Below are 15,564 nucleotides of genomic sequence, written 5' to 3'. Positions count from 1 at the left end.
ATTCTATCCAGCAAATGTAGACTTCAATCCTTCAAAATATGTCCCTTCAGGTTCAAGGACTAGACTTCCTTGCCAGCAACTACACTCAGCAACAAGGACATCTGTGGGTTTTATTCATGCTGTGTTTCAAGACTGGCAACACATCACAGATAATTAAACAAAAAGTTTTTTTCACGCAAACCACAAAGGAACCAAATGCTTGTGCACCATTTATTCCAGTAGCTCCACACACACACAGAGTTTGCATAGCAAAGGCAGAGGTATCTGGAATAGACAAGATTTAAAAGCTTTGATACCCATTTGAAGGTAACTGAAACAACCCTCTCTTGTCCTTTATGTACAACAAAAATCTTTTAATAGGGCTGATCTGTGACAGGACCTCCATTGTGGGTGGAGGGGCACAAGCAGAGCACATGAGAAACAGGAGCTCCTCCAAGCAGAAGGCAAGCAAATGGGTATCAGATGGAAGAACACTGAAACAATTTCCATCCCCTCCCCTGCCCATTTGACCACATTCAAATGCTACACAGGTACAGCTATTCTACATTGAAAAGCTGGCTGCCTGCACAAAATCTGGAGGTTAGCAGGAGGGAAAAAATGATCAACTGGAAAATGCCCGCTGTACACACATAAGCCCAGTGGCTCACGACCTGGATGAATAGATGCCTGCTCATTGTACTCTGAAACAAGGCAATGCAGCGTGATTGAACCAGAGTCCAGACTGCCAAGAAGGAATCCCAACAAGATGAGGCCAGTAGGAGACGGGTCAGAGGAAATGGAACTGGGCATGCCTCATCTTGTTGGGATTCCTACTTGGCAGTCTACTTGGTTCAAGGACAGAACCAACTTGGGGGGTTCTCTTTCCCTTGGATGTATAAGTATTGGTGTATGCAATTTTTAGGATCAGATGCGCCTTTCGACTCCCTGAGGAACATTTTGTCATTTATGTTAGATTTTCATTTCAGTCAGCTGCTCTAGGGAGTAATTTTCATATCAGAAGGCAGGGGGTCTTTTAGCTTTAAAGCGGTCAGAGCCTCAAAAAGTTTAACAGATTCAGGGCTGATGGAAAGGTGCAATTAAAACTCCTACACACACCCCTTCTTAATGGGCACTTCCACAGGCTAATTTTCCAGAATTCCCTGTCCTTCCCCTACTCTCAAAATTGCAAAAGTAATGGGGAGTTCAATCATAAAAGGTGGGGGGAATGCCCTTTTAATTTATAAAGCAGCATTTAATTGGCTCCTCTGCCGCCATGTGCCTGCCCCATTTCACTGTCTTCAAGACAGGCACACAGCCATCAAGTTTGCTCTTAGAGGGAATGATGTTGGAGAATATATATACTGATGTTATTTACAGTATTAAGCCTGACTGAAAAGTATCAGTCATGTGTCGCACAAAGAATGCAGGGGTTCACTATACACACACAACCAGAAGAGCAGGAGCTGCAGCACGTGTTTTGCTTCACAGAGCCAAAGCACACACTGAACTTGCTCTGAGCTTTGTTTGCATACTGAACATTGTCCTTCTGTTATAACCAATGTAACATAAAGCTAAACAACACATTTATTAATGCGGCTGGATCTAAGAAACAGAAGGCTAGCTTGACCAAAAGCAGACTGTGTTCCTTCATTTACGGTTGAATGTAAAAACTACTTGTGTCATACGCTATTAGACCTCTCCATGTTTAATTTCACTCTTGAGATAGAGACACAACGCACACTTTAAAATGGACCCCCTTCACCACTCTGCACAAACCCAGGTACAGAAAGCAGTGCAGGTTCCCCCAGAATGACAGACTGGAATCGCAGTTATATGATCGTCACATTAGATGGCATTTTTGCCATTTCTTCAGGAGAGTGACTCTTCATCACTTCCTTGATAAATTGTTCAAGTGCCGTGAAATAGCCCTGGCACTGCCAAGTGTCATTATGAGTGCCATCTGGAAATATGGCCAATCTTTTAGTCCGGGCAGGGGAAAGTTCATAAAGCTGCTTCATCATAACTGGAGGGATCAGCTGATCAGAGAGCCCAGAGATGAACAGGGAAGGCATCCTGCACTGAGAGATTTTTCGGTAGGAGAGGAACTTGTTCTTATAGCACCAAAGAGGAAGGTATCTCATTGGGAAGAAGGAAAAGAGAGTGCTGGCCATGTGTGGGATGCTGAGGAATGTGTTCTCCACCATGATGGCAGAAATCCTGTGAGGATTCTGAGATGCCAAGTGAATGGCAACGGCTCCCCCCAAGGAACGGCCAAAGAGAAAGATCTTTGTCTTATCAAGGTCAGATCTAGTCATGATGTAGTCCAGAACGGCCTCAGAATCTAAGTAGATCCCTTCTTCATTTGCGTCCCCTTCGCTTTTCCCATAGCCGCGATAGTCAACCAGCAGCAAGTTTATTTTCAGGTTCACCAGCATCAGCAAAGCATTTGGCAATCTGTGACCGATGTTTCCCGCATTCCCATGAAAGTAAATAACAGTAGGTGAAAAGGTGGAATTGTCCCCCGTGAACCGAAGAAGAATCAGATTGAGCAGCACGCCGTCTTTGGTTCGGATAAAGATGCTTTCATGCGGGATGCCAGTTGGCATGGGGACATAAAGCCGCGAGGAGGAAGGCTGCTCAGGGAAGTAAAGCAGCACATCTTGGAACTTATACAGTATACCCGCAATAGACAAAAATATTAAGAGAGGTAATATCATGCCTCCATATAAGTGAAACGTTACTAACAGGGGCAAGAGAGAAATACGGCAGAGACCCCAGGACCACGATGCTATTGCTAGCAGCCACTTTTCAATGAAAGTCCAAAGAATCCATGATCTTTCCATTATAGTAGTCAACTAATCGTCAGCCCATATGAATCCTGAAAAAAAAAAGATACACTTGAGTTAATCTTTGAAAACACTTTGATTAGGTTGCATAACAAAGGGGTTCTATTTGCAAAACAATGGGCACAATCCAAGATTAAATTTATTTGATACCTCAGTATGAATTAGCAAGGAAAAAACTACCGAATTATTAATACTCTTTCCCCCTCCATATTAATTAGAAGTTGATAAATGAAACCTATGATTAATTGCAAGGCTGTTCCTCTTCTGCTGGTGCCAGCCAGGTGGTGCTCAAAAGATCGTAATTGATCAGGTCAAATGCTTCTGTTAGTAGCAGCGTCACCCTCCCTCCCTCAGGCCTCAGTCACACAGACCAGGTCCATTTTATGCTCTGCAAAGCAACTCTACAGAAGAGTGTTTTATTGCTAATGGTTCTAGCATTTCATATCGGTGTTGGAAAAGGGCTTAACATCTTAGCCTCTCCACCAGCGTAACATGAGATGGGACAAAGGCTGGAAGGATTCTGAGCATAACCCTTCGTTTCCAGTACCTTCTCCATCCAACATACCACCCAGATGCCCCAACTGCCAGTCTCCCCCAGAAACATGGCATCCATATCCGCCCCAACTACAGTAGAGGTCTAATATATCCACCCTACCAATGTTGCCCACTGTTTCCTCACAGCTATGCTCTGCACCCTGCCCCTTTCCACAGCTAGCCCTCCCTCTGTGCCAGTCACCAGCCTCCCTATTTCCTCAGCATTTGCACCAAGGAAATACAGAAGAAGAGTTTGGATTTATACACCACTTTTCTCAGCCGTAATGAGTCTCAAGGGGCTTACAAACTCCTTCCACAACAGACAACTTGCGAGGGAGGTGGAGCTGAGAATGTCGGGAGAGAACTGGGACTGGCCCAAGGTCACCCAGCAGGCTTCACATGCAGTGAAATAGAATCCCTTACAACTGTTTACCAATATTTCTAGCCGAGACCTGGGGGGGGGGGGGGGGATTTTTCCAGTGACAGAGATTTATTCAATTCTGGCCATGAAAGTCTTCAACAATACACAAAAAATGGTTTTTACGTGGAAATTTTTCTATTCCTACTTGCATTGTTCTATACCGCTATGAATAACAAATAGATGCAAATGTAATTATTAATGCTTTTCCGGATATTCAGGCTACTAACTCTAGGAATTGTGTGAGCAAGTACATGCCTGTTTTGAATTGTAAACAGGAAAACTAGAATTATTAATCTAAATAAAATCATGAGATAAACGTAGCCAAATGGCTTTAAAAAGTAAACCAAAACAACAGGTGATGTTCGTATTTGTCAGTCTCCTCTCACCTGCTGGAAGAGATGTCACCATCACAGTCTGATATGGGACTTAACAAGTAATGCAAACGATGCTACAGAGTGTGTGTACCTGGTGCTGCTACCCCACTGACCTCCAGGCTTGTTTTTTTCTGCCACCAGGTCACAGCTGTCTTGGGGGTTTTCTAGGGAAGAGACACTGGGAAGCTGTTTGCCGTTGCTGGCCCCCACACCACGTCCCTGGTTCAAGGCTGAGTGTGTGTGACTGGCCCAAGGTCACCCAGCCAGATTCCATGGCAGATTCAAACCTGGGTTTCCCAGTTCCTGGTCTGACACCTTAACCTGGTCTGACACCATGCTGGCTCTCCAGTTACCTCCAGGTAAGAGAGTTTCTTGAAACAGATGAATGGGAAGCCACATCCACAGTATATCATGCTTCAGTTCTTTGGATGTTCAAAAACCAGTGTGCCAACAATTCTCAGAGCTTCTGCTGTTATGTCATAATAATGTCTTTATATTTTCATTCTTACAAGTACCATTCCAATAAAAATTATTTTCATACTCAAAGCTTTGAGCTTGCTTGAAAATTCAAGCCATACAATTCAAGCCACGCCACCAATTACAAGTATATGTATTTACTGAAGGAACGTTATAGGGCATAAAATTAATGAGTACTTTTGAAAATGTGTTTACTAAATCTAATTCAAAGACAACTTGCTAGATAAGATAACATTCTGAATCAAAGGCTTGCATGGCCAGAATCAACTGGCTGTTGTCAGTTTTCTAGGCTGTGTGCTGTGGAGAGAAATGCACCTTACAGTGACACATCTCTGAAAGTAACAGTCACAGATGTGAGCATAATGTCAGGAGCTAAAACTACCAGACCACAACCATACAACTCAGAAAACCCACAATGCCCAGAAGACCACTCGCTGTTTAAGATGTATGAAAATTCTCCCATTCAAGTTTTTTCTGGAAAACCCACATTACTACTTAATAATCAACTTGCTCCAATAATACTTTAAATTACAAATAGATTTGATTTTGCATTCTGGAAGCAGCATAAGGCATGCTATCATCTCTCCCATACTGATTCAGCCCACCAGTGACCTTTCTAAAACAGCGCATAGGTAGCAATTGGTGATCTACATAAGACAGGACACTGGATTAGATGCTGCAGAAACACATGCTTATTATTAGATGCTTGCACAAACAAAAGTAGCTGCAGGTACAATTACAGAGGTAAGTCTCAATTTCCTAAGTTGCTTGCATAAGTCATGTCTTCTGTTTTACACCAGGAACTGTTTTCTAAAAAGAAAAGATTCCCAGAGAGGCAGAGGTGGGGCAGAAAATAAAATTCAAACAAGATATACTTTAACTAATTAAACCACAACTATTACAACAATTTCACCATTTTAACTCTCTTGACAATAAGAACATCAGCCCAAAGTTTAGCCAATGCTCCAATGTCTACCTTACAAAATTGTTCCCACAAGGGCAAGGGTCTCCCAGGGTTTTGGCCTGTGGACATACTTGAAATTCTGGCACAGTGGGCACAGCCAACCACAAAATGGCAAGGAATTATAATAGGCCTTCAACATTACAGGCAGAAGTCCTGTTCAACATAATTCCTTTTAAAATTAACACGCTGTTCAAAAATACTGTATATGCACATCTTGAGCCAGCTAAGAAACTCTCACTTGATATCTAACGTGCTTATATGAAAAGGAAAAACATGTCTCCTGGCTTTCCCTTTACATGAGCTTTTGTCTCACTTTTAACCTGCAGCATTAGAACTAGTGTGGGTACAGGGTAAGAGCATCAGTCTCTTACCTGGAGAACCAGGACTAATTCCCCAGTCCTCCACATGAAGCCTGCTGGGGCAATCACGGTTCTCAAAACTCTCTCATTCCACACAGAGGCAGGCAACGGCAGCCCACCTCCAAAGGTGCCTTTCCCTGAAAACCCGACAGGATTGCCATTTCAGTTGTGACTTGATAGCACTTTCCACCACCATTATTTGCACAGTGACAACTGGTCACTGTATTCAGTAAGAGAACAATACCAGTCACATTTTGACAGGAATACAAATGATCTTTGAGAACTGAACAAAATTTGATATACTGATGTTAGATACATTAAAACTGGAAGACACTTGGCAGATGCCAGGAAGGATAAAGGCACGTACCACAGCAGCCATGCGAACCCTTGCAATAAGGTTAGTCATGTTAGCTTTGGAGACACAGCTCCATTTCTTTTGGAGGTAAAGTGGGCTATGGTTTCTATGTTGACTAAGCATAAGCCTCCCTCAGCCCCGCCTTTGGCTGGGGTAGACCGGAATATAGATGTATTTTTATGTATTATTTTAGTCTTAATGCCACCAAACCGCCCGGAGCCTTCTGGGGGTAGGGCGGGGTATAAATATAAAAATAAGAAATTAGTCTTTAAATTGCCGCAAAACTCCTTTTGCCCCTCTGAAACAATAATCAATCCAAAAGCAAAATACACCAGTAAAGCTGGCTAAGAAATTAATTGAGACCTGAAGGGAAGTGACACTATAAGAAACTGGTCAAACTAGCTAGTTGACAATTCCTGTTACTGAAAAATATTGTAAACACTCTACAACTAACCAGAGTTTCATCTTGGAAGTTTGACTAATGAATGCTTACAAGTAAATGCTCCTGAAAGATAGAACAGCATCAGTCTCTGCTTTTTTTGAAAAATGAATGTTTATTTAATATTCATCTTCCTTATTTGAATGGATTTCACAGATATATAAAAAATGCCATTTCATATTTATAAAGAACAGCAAAAGAAGGCACATTCCCAAAAAGACTAGTGGCATATTTTCAAGTGGAATATCAGCCTCTAAACAAGTAAGCACAGCAGAGATCCCCATTTTGACTAATTAAACAAGTTTTTGTTAGACAAAAAAAACTACTCTTCAGTGAGTCATAATGACTTTCCGGGGGGTGGGGGGGGGAGAGTACATTTCACTTACAGGCACTATAGACAAACGACCGCTTCTTATTTCCAAAATGTGGATTGATTATTCTTCTGTCTACAAAAAGACATTAGGAACAGCTTTATAACAGGCACAAATATTCAAGTATGCTATCTTATTCAGAGGCCAAAGAAGGCACCCTGTGAAGACAATGGCTTGTTACAAGCCACCATGCCACCAGGATGAAGTGGTTAAGAGCTGGTGGATTATAATCTGGAGAACTGGGTTCGATTCCCCACTCCTCCGCCCGAGTGGTAGAGGCTTATCTGGTGAAGCAGATGTGTTTCCACCCTCCTACATTACTGTTGGGTGACCTTGGGCTAGTCACAGTTCTCCCAGAACTCTCAGCCCCACCTACCTCACAAGGTGTCTGTTGTAAGCCACCTTGAGCCTCCTTGCAGGAGAGAAAGGTGGGGTATAAATCCAAACACCTCTTCTTCTTTTTCTTGGTTCAGCCTCTGCCACAACACGATGCTTCAGGTATGAACAGCTCAGTTGACAATTTAAGCTACAGAACACCCCACAAGTACTTTGCCACAATGTATTTTCTCCTCTCTTCCTCAAAATTCAGCTGAAACATGGCAACAGCAGCAAACCAATCGCCACCCAACAAAGACCACCAGAATGAACACTCAGTGAAGCTGTCCACAGTGTGGTGGTGAGAAGAGCAACCTCAGTTCTCGGTTTTGGAAATCATTAAGAAAGAGACTGATAATATTGTGTTATCATTATGTTACATATACAGTGGACCCACAGATAAGATACTATGTACGTGCCAAGATTATTCTACCCTTACGTTTAAAAAAAAACTGTGGTAAGCAATAACTGACAAAAATAGCAGCCAAAATGAAACACCTTCTTTCACAATGAAACAAATACCGAAATATTTTTAAAGAGACAAAGACGGCTGGGGAAAATTTAACAGAGACTTAAAGCCAGTATAGGAAAAGGGGTGATTCTCTCATGCTCAAAATCGGTGACCCCAATGAAGCTCACTCAAAGGACAGACGAATGCAGAAAGGCGGCTGCAACTTCCACAGCACAAGACAAACACAGTGAAAAAAACCTACAAATATTTTCTAATCAAAGTTGCTAGTTTCGAAAAACTGCAGCAGAATTACATGCACTGGTGCCTTAAGCCACCCCCCACCCCACCCCCCCGCTTTCTCGGAGGATGCTTCAAAATCTACACACCTAACTCAGATCACAATTCTGATATTTAAATCCCAACAGTTCTTCTTCCCCCTCCACTTCAGGAAAACGCATCTTTAAAGAGCAGCGGCAGCGTCGCCCTGGTTAAGGCCAGGTGCACTCTAATCTGGAGGAACCGGTTTATTCCCCGCTCTGCCGCCCGAGCTGTGGAGGGAGGTTTATCTAGTGATCCAGATTAGCTTGTGCACTCCCACACACGCCAGCTGGGTGACCTTGGGCTAGTCACAGCTTCTCGGAGCTCTCTCAGCCCCACCCACCTCACAGGGTGTTTGGGGGGGGGGGTAGAAGGGAAAGGAGCTTGTCAGCCCCTTTGAGCCTCCTTGCAGTGGAGAAGCGGGCGGGGTATAAATCCACGCTCTTCTTCGTCCTCTTCAAGGGTGACTCCGCTCCCCACCCGGCAGTAGCCGCGCCGTTGCCTGCCTGCCTGCCTGCCTTCTTGGGCCTCCCACCAGCAGCAGCAGCCGCCGCCGTCAGGAAGGAGGCCCGGGCAGGCAGCCCCACCCCCGAAGGCGGAGGCCCCGCGGCCGCCCCCGCTCGCTCAGGAGAGCTCAGCCACGCACTGGGCGGCCCCGCCGCGGAAGCCCGACGGCACCAGCGAGTCCCGGGAAGGAAAGCCCCGCCCCCCTCCGGCCGCCCGCCCACCTCATCGTCCCGCGGCAGACCCCTATCGGCGGCGGCTGCTGCTGCCCTGACCGGGGTGAGGCCCTCCAGCACGCCGGCGCCACTCGCCTCTTCCTCCCGCTCCCCCACCGAGGCGGAGTTCTTCCGCCAACTGCTTCCGGGTCGAGTCCTTCCGGAAGAAGGGAGTCCCCCGTGACACAGGAAGGGCAAACTGGTGACAACCAATCGGCGGCCCCGTCTGGGCCTATTCCCAAGCGCCTCACAGCCCGAGGAGAATCCCGCGAGAGCGGACGGGATTGCGGCGCGTGAAGAGCGGGGCGCGCCTGCGCGAGGGCCCTGCGTTGGAGGAAAGTTCGGTCGTGGTTTTTTTTGTTATGGATGTCTTTATGTTTGGATTTATCTCCCGCCCGATCCCGGAAGGGTTTGCTCGCTGGGCGGGGGTGAAGCCCGTGACCCGGAAGTCGTTCCTGAGCCCCGTCTTGCCGGAGGCTTTCAAGGTAGGGAGGAAGTGTCCAGCGCCCCTGGCGTGTCTTCCTTTCTCGACTGCGGGGTTCATGACGGGACCTCGAGGAGCGATTCTTATCCGCGCCAGGGTGGCCAACTTCCCGGTACAGCCTGGAGCTCTCCTGCAGTCGCAGCTGAGCGCCACGTGCCAGAGGTTCGGGCGGCGGCGCTCCTTGCGGAGGTCTCTGCCTCCCCCCACCCCCCCTTCAGCAGCCGCCCTTCCGCAGGCGCCGCTCCCAGATATCCCGGGTAGGCTCCCCCCATTCCGGGGTTCTGTGGTTTGGAATCGTGGCTGTGGCGCTGAAGTTGGGCTGAGGGGGCATGGGCTCGAATTCCTGCTCGACATGGAGTTCCTCTGGCCTGGCTCTCTAACCAGCCTACCTCAAAGGGCGCCAGCGACGATGAGGAAGGTGGATTGGGAAATGCCTGGAGATTTGGGAGTGGTGTGTGGGGAAAAGTGCCATATGTGGAGGCTAGAGCGCTCAAGAGGGATATGATGCTACACAGTCCATCCACTGGCACTCCCGGTTTCTCCAGAGCAGGGGTCTGCAACCTGCGGCTCGCCAAATGTTCATGGACTACGAATCCCATCAGCCCCTGTCAGCATGGCCAATTGGCAGGGGCTGATGGGATTTGTAGTCATGAACATCTGGAGAGCCGCAGGTTGCAGACCCCTGCTCCAGAGAAACCACAGTCTGAAGGTCTGTGGTCTAAGAGGGCACTACTTGCCCCATCTTGGCGACCCGCAGGGCCGTCCTTGAACCCTGTAGCATGCAACAGGATAGGATAGAAACGTGCACACGTTCTGTTAGTTATGGACTGAGAATTCTACAAACAGCAGGGAAAACCATTGTACAGTACATGGTATTTGACCACTGCTTTCTGTGCTGATTCTCATACTTGCATATATACAAAGTTACTTTATAAACATAATTGTTATCATGAGAGTGGTTGCAGATTTGGTTGAGGACATTTTTTATCTTAACTTTGCACCCCAATTCCAGATATGTCTTTCCTATGAATGGGGAAGGTTGGAACAGACCATTATTAGGATAACTACAGTGTCCAGTGTTATGACTCCAGCTGCGTGGCTACCAGCCATTCATGACACCATAAAGCAATTGGGCTTAAGCAGCTTGTAATTCTGGGAGATTTGTGGCCAATCATCTGGTGTTTTTTTAAAAAGAGAAATACATGCTTGTAGGACTTTCACATTTATCGTAGTAGCACCGGGGAAAGACTGACATAGCTTCCCTTTAGCTGCTTTACAGACAATAGTTTTGATTTCAGAAACAGCCCTCTTGGAAGGAGGATACGGCTAGTTTTATAATATTGCTATTTTTCAACAAGTTATTGTTCAAAGCAGTTCATGTAATCACAAACACTCTTAATTAAAATAATAAAATTACACAATAAGAAAACTCAAAAGCAATAAATAAAAAAATCCAGCACGCAAAATATGACTTGCCAGTGATCACGGTTAACCAGAAATCCAGCAGGGAAGCCCCCAGGCAGACCTGGGGTGAAGGTTGAGAGATGGTTATGGTTGAGATGAATGGGTGGAGGATGAGAGATAGGATCATTGCCAAAAGGACTTTTTCCCTGGTTACCAGGTACCTTCAGCAGATCTAGGCAAACAGGTTTTCCCTCAGACACTCCAATACTCCTTAGACCATTTAGGACAAATCTCCCTTAGGGCTACTGCTTCAGTTAACTTCTTTGCTCCCTACTTCACAGCCCAAGACTCATTTGGCTCGTGAAATTCTTCTCCCTATATGTAACTGTCGACTAATAACCAAAGAGAGTAGAACCACAGCAGACTCCAGAGGGACCAGTGTGGAGATTTGCTTATATACTTTCATGTAGAACAGGAGACAGAAGGTCCACGTTATCACACAGGCGTTCATTTTTTAATATGGCTGCTGAGATTTTTTTTTAAGTGTCCATTGGGGGAGGGTGGAAGGAAGTTAAATTTGCTATGATTTAGATGGAGGTTTTAACTTAATGGTTTTATATGTGCATATTGTTTGTTGTCCATGAGCTACCAGGAACAGATCAGGAATAGCTATGTATTTAAATATTGAACAAACCACCTCTTAACTCTCAGTTTAATTTCATATTTGCTTGCAGGGAAAAAAATCAGGAGCTAAGGCAAATTAAAGGTGAGAAAAGAATAATCAGGCAGGATAGCATCCAGTAGCAATAAAGTAGGGAGTTGCTATGTCTGCCTATTGACTGTTTAGTCTTCTTGTATGGCTGGTACCCTGTCTGTATCAGTCCACAAGTTTCAAGCTGTTAAGTGATTTTGGGCCAGTCACACTCTTGGCCTTGGTCCTGACAAGTATTTGGATGGGATGTATGGCAAATGACCATGAACGTCTTATGCTCTGAAAGCACTTCAGGGTAAGCTGTGACTTAATGGCAAAAAAACCTCTCTGTTTGCACTGTATAATCTTTTTTACATTTATTGAGAAATAAACTCTGTTGAATATTAGCAGGACTTAATTCTTTTGCTATCATTCTTGAAAAAGTTGTCAAATGGTGGAAGAATTTTAGTGAATAGAATTGAAAGGTTGACTTTTTTATTGCTTTCCTTGCAGCAGAAGAAAGGACAGGACTGAGATGTCTTCCATCCCTGCTTCACACTCTTCTTCTTCTCAGGTGACTGTGGCGTCACAAGTCCCTTTTGCAGACCTCTGTTCAGTTCTAGAACTAATACAGAAATGTAAATCTCGGCCAGAGAAAACGAAGTACTTCAAAGATTTTTTAGATTCCTGGAGAAAATTTCATGATGCTCTTCATAAAGATGAAAAGGACGTGACAGATTCTTTTTATCCCGCCCTGAGACTTATTCTTCCACAGCTGGAAAGAGAGAGGATGGCTTACGGCATTAAAGAAACTATGCTGGCCAAGCTCTATATTGAACTGCTAAATTTACCCAAGGAGGGAAAAGATGCTTTAAAACTTTTAGATTATCGAACACCTGCTGGCTCACGGGGAGATGCTGGAGATTTTGCTACGACGGCCTATTTTGTGCTGAAGCCAAGATGCATCAAGCCAGGTCAGCTGACCATACGACAAGTAAATGATCTCCTAGATTCAATTTCTATCAATAACGCTGCTAAGCGGAAGGATTTGGTCAAGAAGTCTCTTCTGCAGTTAATAACGCAGAGCTCCGCACTGGAGCAGAAGTGGCTGATCAGAATGATCATAAAGGATTTGAAACTGGGCATCAGCCAACAAACGTTGTTTTCCATCTTCCATCCCGATTCTGCAGAGTTGTACAGTGTCACAACCGACCTAGAGAAAGTTTGCAGGCAACTGCATGATCCCTCTGCATCCCTTAGCGATGTTTCCATTTCGCTGTTTTCTGCCTTTAAGCCAATGCTTGCAGCAATTGCCAACATACCACAGATTGAAAAACAAATGAACCATCAAAGTTTCTACATTGAAACCAAGTTGGATGGTGAACGAATACAGATGCACAAAGATGGCGATGTGTACAAGTATTTCTCACGAAATGGATATGATTATACTCAGCAGTTTGGGGCATCCCCCCTCGAAGGTTCCTTGACACCGTTCATCCATAACGTTTTTCGAAAGAATGTTCAGAACTGCATTCTGGATGGTGAAATGATGGCCTACAATCCCACAACACAAAACTTCATGCAGAAGGGAAACAAATTTGACATCAAGAGAATGGTGGATGATTCTGAATTGCAAACATGTTTCTGTGTGTTTGATGTTCTAATGGTGAACAGCCAGAAGTTGGGTCATGAGATGCTGAGCAAAAGATATGAGATACTGAATAATATTTTTACCCCAATAACAGGTCGAATACAGGTCATTCTTAAACATCAAGCTAGCACCCAGAAAGAAGTTATAGATGCTCTAAATGAAGCAATAGATAATAGAGAAGAAGGAATTGTGGTCAAAGACCCCACATCAGTTTACAAGCCAGATAAACGCGGAGAAGGATGGCTGAAGATAAAACCAGAGTATGTCAGCGGGCTGATGGATGAGCTAGACCTTTTAATTGTTGGGGGCTACTGGGGAAAAGGCCTTCGTGGTGGCATGATGTCCCATTTTTTGTGTGCGGTTGCTGAGATGCCTTCACCCGGTGAAAAACCCTCTGTGTTTCATTCCATTTGCCGTGTTGGTTCTGGCTACACCATGAAAGAACTGTACGATCTTAGCTTGAAATTAGCCAACCACTGGAAACCATATCGTAAAAAGAATCCTCCTTGTAATATCTTGTGTGGGACAGAGAAGCCTGAAGTGTATATCGAACCTTGTAATTCAGTCATTGTTCAAGTGAAAGCGGCTGAGATTATTAGTAGCGATATGTACAAAACTGATTGTACGTTGCGTTTCCCAAGGATTGAGAAGATCAGAGAGGACAAAAAATGGAGTGAATGTATGACTCTTGATTTGTTAGAACAGCTCAGAGGTAAAGCTTCAGGAAAGCTAGCCACCAAGCATCTTGATATTGGTCACAATGCACCACAAGGAAAAAAACGTAAAACTATGCCTAAGGTTAAACAATTTATTGGAGTAATGGATACGTTCAAAGCCCCTGATCTTTCTAATGTGAGCAGACTTTCCAGCATATTTGAAGATGTTGAGTTTTGTGTTATGACTGGAACAGAAAACTGTCCAAAAAATGAACTAGAAAGCAAAATAGCTGAATTTGGTGGTAGCATAGTACAAAACCCAGGTCCTGACACATACTGTGTTGTTGTAGGGACTGAGAACATCCGAGTGAAAAATATAATTTCTTCCAGCAAGCATGATGTTGTGAAGGCAGAGTGGCTTTTGCAGTGCTTTGAAAGACAGGCATTTATGCCATGGCAGCCCATTTTCATGATTCAGATGTCCTCTGAAACAAAACAATATTTTGCCTGTAAATACGACTGCTATGGTGATAGTTACACTGCTGATACGGATGTGGCCCAGTTGAAGGAGTTGTTCTCAAGGATGAATAATTTGAAGGAGAAGATCTCTTGGGATGTGATTGCTGACACAGAAGAACGATATTCCTGGAATTGCTCTCCATTCAATATATTTAGGCAACACACTGTTTACATTGGCATCTCTGATGAAGCAGGCAGTTTAAGAGACAAAGTTAATCGGACAAGTTTGCTCACTAGCGCATTGATGCTTCGCTTTCATGGAGCGCGAGTCACCTCGCAGCTGGAGGAAGGAGTATCCCACGTCATCATCGGAGAAGATCGTGGTCGGGTAAAGGAGATAAAGGCAGTCAGACGAACATTTAGAAGAAAGTTTAAAATAGTGTCTGAACAATGGGTAAAGGATTCCCTAAAGGCTGGGAAGCTACAAAATGAAGATGTTTACCTCATTTAAATTAGATTTTATTGAGCAGGGAAGGAGATACTTGACATATCCAATGCAAGAGAATTCTGCTAGGCTTAATTATTTGTTGTCTATTTGAAGAATAAGTGTGGGAATGAAACTAAGCTTTGAAATGCAATTCAGAAAAAGGGAGTTGTCCTTGCTTTGGGATTTCTCTCCATCTAATCTTAACTTGTTGTTTTATGTCAGTGATGGCGAACCTTTGGCACTCCAGATGTTATGGACTACAATTCCCATCAGTCCCTGCCAGCATGGCCAATTGGGGCTGATGGGAATTGTAGTCCATAACATCTGGAGTGCTGAAGGTTCGCCACCACGGTTTTATGTAGTACCTAGAATATTCCTCTTCTGTTTGGAACTCAGTTTAACCTGGAAATAATTTTTTAAAAATTTATTAATTTATTAAAATTTAAAAATTAAAGATTGAAATAATTTAATCCAGCTGAGGACAAGAAGGCAGCATTACTTTGGTTTTTTAATCGGAGCATAACAGCAACAGGGTATTTAATTATTCTGAAACTGCTATCTGCTTAAGAAGAGGAAATAACTCTGTCTTTCGAAGTGTTCTGGTGATATAATTATATAGTGGCAAGTATCTGTGCAGCAAGAATTTACTGCAGTTATATTGCGTCTTAAAGTAGTTACTATGCCATTTATAGTGGTCTGTTAGCCCTAGTTTTTTAAAAAAAAAACAATAAATTGCAATATCTTAAAATG

General features: G+C 44.2%; 2 protein-coding genes across 14 annotated transcripts; one reads left to right on the top strand and one right to left on the bottom strand.

Annotated features, from left to right (window-relative positions):
- Window positions 1-196: 196 nt before the first annotated feature.
- Window positions 197-9,132, bottom strand: ABHD13 (abhydrolase domain containing 13). Of its 12 annotated transcripts, none has more exons than XM_048502685.1 (3): window positions 8,992-9,123; window positions 7,135-7,194; window positions 197-2,857 (listed from the first exon to the last, which is right to left on the bottom strand). In XM_048502685.1, the coding sequence occupies exon 3, from the start codon at window positions 2,820-2,822 to the stop codon at window positions 1,809-1,811; it is 1,014 nt and encodes a 337-aa protein (XP_048358642.1). In that variant the 5' UTR covers window positions 2,823-2,857; window positions 7,135-7,194; window positions 8,992-9,123; the 3' UTR covers window positions 197-1,808. The 12 variants fall into 12 exon arrangements, with proteins under 12 accessions (XP_048358642.1, XP_048358673.1, XP_048358651.1 ...); XM_048502716.1 differs by lacking the exon at window positions 8,992-9,123 and adding an exon at window positions 8,332-8,544; XM_048502694.1 differs by lacking the exon at window positions 8,992-9,123 and adding an exon at window positions 7,496-8,313.
- Window positions 9,133-9,211: 79 nt separating this feature from the next.
- LIG4 (DNA ligase 4) lies at window positions 9,212-15,104 on the top strand. Of its 2 annotated transcripts, none has more exons than XM_048502655.1 (2): window positions 9,212-9,467; window positions 12,075-15,104. In XM_048502655.1, exon 2 carries the CDS (start codon window positions 12,097-12,099, stop codon window positions 14,836-14,838), a length of 2,742 nt encoding a protein of 913 aa, XP_048358612.1. In that variant the 5' UTR covers window positions 9,212-9,467; window positions 12,075-12,096; the 3' UTR covers window positions 14,839-15,104. The 2 variants fall into 2 exon arrangements, with proteins under 2 accessions (XP_048358612.1, XP_048358622.1); XM_048502665.1 differs by lacking the exon at window positions 9,212-9,467 and adding an exon at window positions 9,474-9,723.
- Window positions 15,105-15,564: the final 460 nt, after the last annotated feature.

The sequence above is a fragment of the Sphaerodactylus townsendi genome, linkage group LG01 (assembly GCF_021028975.2).
Source record: "Sphaerodactylus townsendi isolate TG3544 linkage group LG01, MPM_Stown_v2.3, whole genome shotgun sequence".
Classification (NCBI taxonomy): Eukaryota; Metazoa; Chordata; class Lepidosauria; order Squamata; family Sphaerodactylidae; genus Sphaerodactylus; species Sphaerodactylus townsendi.
Note: the sequence above shows the minus strand (reverse complement) of the source record. Positions and strands in the feature narration are given on the sequence as shown.